This window comes from Austrofundulus limnaeus, unplaced genomic scaffold (genome assembly GCF_001266775.1).
Source record: "Austrofundulus limnaeus strain Quisiro unplaced genomic scaffold, Austrofundulus_limnaeus-1.0 Scaffold1, whole genome shotgun sequence".
Classification (NCBI taxonomy): Eukaryota; Metazoa; Chordata; class Actinopteri; order Cyprinodontiformes; family Rivulidae; genus Austrofundulus; species Austrofundulus limnaeus.
Window position 1 is genome coordinate 993039 of NW_013952403.1, and position 4396 is coordinate 997434.

Genomic DNA, 4396 nt, shown 5'->3' on the forward strand with positions numbered 1-4396 from the left:
TATATATATTATTTCTTTATTTTCTCTTCCAGTGAAGAAAGATGTAAGCGACGAAACTGACAACAAAGTTCCACAATTCAAGAAAAAGGCAAAAGAACTTCGTATCCTGGACGCCAAGACGGCACAGAATCTTTGTAAGTTCATATATCTTTGATCTGTTTTGCACCCTCAAATATTTAAAATATATATTTTAGGCATCATCTTTTGTTCCAGAAATATCAGCAGATAACTCTGAATTCGTTATTAAATTCAAGTAGATTTTACTTTTTTTAATCCTTGTGCGTCAAAAGTTATGAGCAAGTGAATTATTACACTGGTATTTAAGTTTTTAGTAATTTTTTGACTCCATTTCAACCTTAGTAAACTTTTTGTGGCTATATTTAATAGTAAATACTATACAACCATGTATTCCTATCTGCCTGCCTACTTTTGGTTTTCTTTACACATGAGCCTGGTTCTGAAAAGAGCATGTGRCATGAGCATAAGGATGACACACAGAGACATGTGCTTGTTAGGTCTGTGTGTGCATCTTGTTGTGCGCATTTGCAAATTATGTCACTGCACTTACGAAGTGGTTTGACAATGCTGATAGGTGTCACTGCCATGCCTGATTACAGAACCAGCAGATGGGTCCCGGGTTTTGCAGGGAGAACAAAAAATGCATGTTGAAAACCTCACCTTGACAAAAGTAATGGGTGGGAAGCACGATGTTGTACACAGCCTCACAGCTCTTCCTGAGCTGCCTTGATGCACACACAACTGCATCGCAGCTTACCACTGAATCTGCCAAGCTTCTTTTTCATTTCTGATATGAAGGTTCAGTCGCCGGGGGTGTGTAGTGGGATAAAATGAGTCATTGTCATGTCAGTGTGACTTGATGCATCATGCTAAAATGATTGTGTATACCACTATCAGGTAAATGGTGACTATTTGTCTCTGAAAACATTCACTCAGCAGAGTCAGTAATCTGTAGTTGTGTAGGTGACTTTTGGTTAAGTTTTAAATAATTCAAACTGCAGCATTTAGGGGGACACTGATAGCTGAATAAAATATATGTTTTAATTCTTGGACTTAAATGTTAGGATTTAATAAACCTAAAAAAAAACTGTTTTCAGTTGTGCAGTTAAATGTTGTAAAGCTAAAAATGGACAAACTTTTGTTTTGAATCCTAATGTCCAGAACAGTTATAATTAGGAGAACCTTCATGAAGTCATCATTTTAAAAATTCAATGCTATTTGTTTCCTGTTTTTAAATAAGACCTCAGAGCATCTGTGAGACAATGCAAGCTTCAGAAAATGWTTTTTTTTTTCAAAAGCTCACATTCATTTTAGCTAAATGCACAAACTCAGGCTTTATTATTTTAGATTGCTTATTTTGTCTAATTTATTTTCAAAACAGAATAATTTAAAATATATTTATTACATCTGAATAAACTGTGGATGCAAAGAATCATTCTGCCACATGGCATTTTGAAAGGCAGCACTTTAAAAAAAGGGGTGATGTCTTTGTAATAAACTGAGAAAATAAGCAAGGAAACCACATAATGCAGTTATTGTGTTGTCTAACAGGTGGCTACACTCCTGCTTTAATACGCTGCCCTTCTTTTTTATGCTTCATAAATTTGCTACAAAGCTCAGTGACTGAACCTGGAGGGTGAATATGCTGGGTCATGTTTTGCTAAAGGGTAAAAATAAACTGAATTGGACTACAAAATCCACAATAAAAATTCTACCCCTGTACCACATTATCTATTGTAGCACTTCTGGGATTGGTTATAATAAGAGAATCAACCAAACAAGTCCAAGCTGATGACACCAAACACTGACATGACATCTGTTTGGAGTAAAATACGACACAATAAAATGACAAGGTTCCTTTTTTATTATTCAAAAAGTTTTGAGAAAAGTTAGCAAACACATTAAACAGTTTGTGTTATGAACTGAAATTGACTGAGGATCCAAAAAMAGGCAGTACTTCTCTGTTTATTGCATGTCAAATGCAGACATCAGGTCCCCCTGCTGCAGTTGTATGGCAGCTGTTGAATGACTCTCCTCCAACTCATTACCAAAGCTCCACCTGTGACTTCCACCTGGATACACCATCAGCTCCAATTTCCCATGTAGCCACCCCACCTGGAGTGTGCAACACCCACTAGGCTTCCCCCCTGAGGCAAATTCAGCATGCCTCTTGGTATACACCCAAACAAAAACACGTTGCTTTTCAGATAACACATGCCTAGTTTAGCTATAACTATTCATATTTCCATAATATTCATATTTTCCGAGTTTTTCGAGCGTAGATCTGGTATTCAAAACAAATTAGCTTAACATCTTACAGGTGGGTCCTGATTGTTTTCTATTTTGGTTTTGTCAGGGTGACACTTTTTTTTTCTATGAAGTAGGGTTTGTGATCATTTTGTCTGGGAAGTGATGAGTGCCAAATGTCTTTTTGAACCTTGCAGTCTAATAAAAAAGACAGGAAATGACTCTCTTCTCTCTACATCACAACAGCAATTTTCTTGGGCTCGTTCCGCCTGCCTTATGAAGAGATCCGTGACATTGTGTTGCAGGTAGACGAGGAAAGACTGAGCGAATCACTCATCCAGGTAAGACTGGTGTTTGCTGTAGTGCGTTAGCATTTTTGCTCACACTCACGAACGCAGACAGATACACTGTCGCACACACAGTTTTAGGAATGTGAAATTTTATGTCCATGCGTGTGGGTTTGTGTGGGATATGTGAGAATAAACAAGCGAAAAAAAAATAACAATGAATTTTCCTATGTATTCATTTGAGAAGAATGTTTTTTGAACTGGACCCTATTTTAAACCTGCTACGGTTTGCTTTTTGGCACAAGACAGTCTTTTTTTGTCCTCACGTGGACTGCAGAGACCCTCTATTCATCCTTTTTATGATGGATGAAGAAGGACAAAGCTTGGCAAAGTCACTCCAACTCTACCCTCCTCCTTCTTGCTTTTGTCTTGAACCATGATKGATGAGTTTCCTAAAGGCTACTTGTTTTTGTTTTCCTTTTATTAAATTTTTCTGTGTGTCTCAGTAAGCATTAATTGAAAACTGGGCGGAGGAATGTGAGGTGAAGATGCATCACTGGGTAGCATTAAACTAAATCTCGCACTGTGTTTGTGACTGAAGGAGTCTTGTTGTCTCCTCCTTGTGTTTCATCTGTAGGAGGTGTAGACCTCAGGGGTGTATTGCAAATTGAAGATTTGATTTTAATAAAATCTTGGCAGTGATGCATTGTGCTATGTGCATGAATGTGCACAACGGTTGTATTTTTTTACAACCAGCAGTGGGGATCCTTAAAGTGTTGATTTTGCATCTAGAGGTCTTAGTAAAACATGTTTAATTTGTCCCATTATATTCCCTTATGTCCATTCCCACGTAACCTATCAATAAAGACTAATATAGCTACTCATCTACTTCTCTCCCACTGCTTGGATCATAGAMACCAGTATTAGGTGGAAAGGCAATATATATTTAGATTGGCCCATCCAGAGAGCTGCAGTACAGGGCWATTATTTTGAGCACTGATAACCTTTAATAGACATAATAGGTAATCTGGCACAAAGTACAGAGTGTACATTATGAGATGGTACACCTCTCTTTTGTGAGAGAGAAAGGAAGTTGAGGTGTTGACCTTTTTTCACCTTCAACCTTTCTGTACTTAATATCTGCCAGCAGGAGAGTTGTGTCTTCAGCCAATCCCCACCTGGCCCTTGTTGCACACAGCACCTGATAAATGGCCGGATTGGTTCAATGTAGTCTGCACAAGTTACACAGAGAAGAAGCACTCCATCACATTCACACCATCAAGCAGCTGCTATTAAACTGACCTTGATCAGAATACTGATAGTAGAGAATGGATGTGAATGAGTGTTTGCACTAGAACTGATGGCCAGGCATGAGCTGGTGTTTGATCCTGGCAGTAGGACAGACAAAACCTCTAAATACCACTTTGCTCTTATATTGTGCTCATTGCTCTAAATTATTATGGTGGATGTTAGGATCTAACTCTGTTTTTATCAAACAGAAACAAAATTAACTTTACCGTATTTAATCTTGTAATCTGCACAGTATGAATTAAAAAATATGTCAACATATTACTGTACCAATATTTTATGTAAAAACACAGTTACTTCCACACAAATATATTTTTAAAATAACAAATATGTGTTATCTGTATTCTGCAGTAATTGATTTTCTAACCATAACACTCTGCATGCCACTGGTCAAAACAAACATTTTGCTTAAATAATTTTTAGACAGGATTTTTTTCATATAATTTTGTTAGTAGAAAGCATGTAAATTTTTAAAGAACCAACATTTCAAATGGGTAATTTTTTATTATTATTATTTTTTTGGATAGGTGTATACA

The 4396-nt window shown here is 36.9% G+C and overlaps 1 protein-coding gene across 1 annotated transcript in view; it reads left to right on the top strand.

Annotated features, from left to right (window-relative positions):
- diaph2 (diaphanous-related formin 2) overlaps positions 1-4396 on the top strand; it is a gene marked incomplete in the record, with an annotated part of 345782 nt that overhangs the window by 221628 nt on the left and 119758 nt on the right. The window contains 2 exon segments of the mRNA XM_014003088.1: positions 33-134; positions 2512-2606. Of these exon segments, the coding sequence (XP_013858542.1) occupies positions 33-134; positions 2512-2606 (197 nt within the window).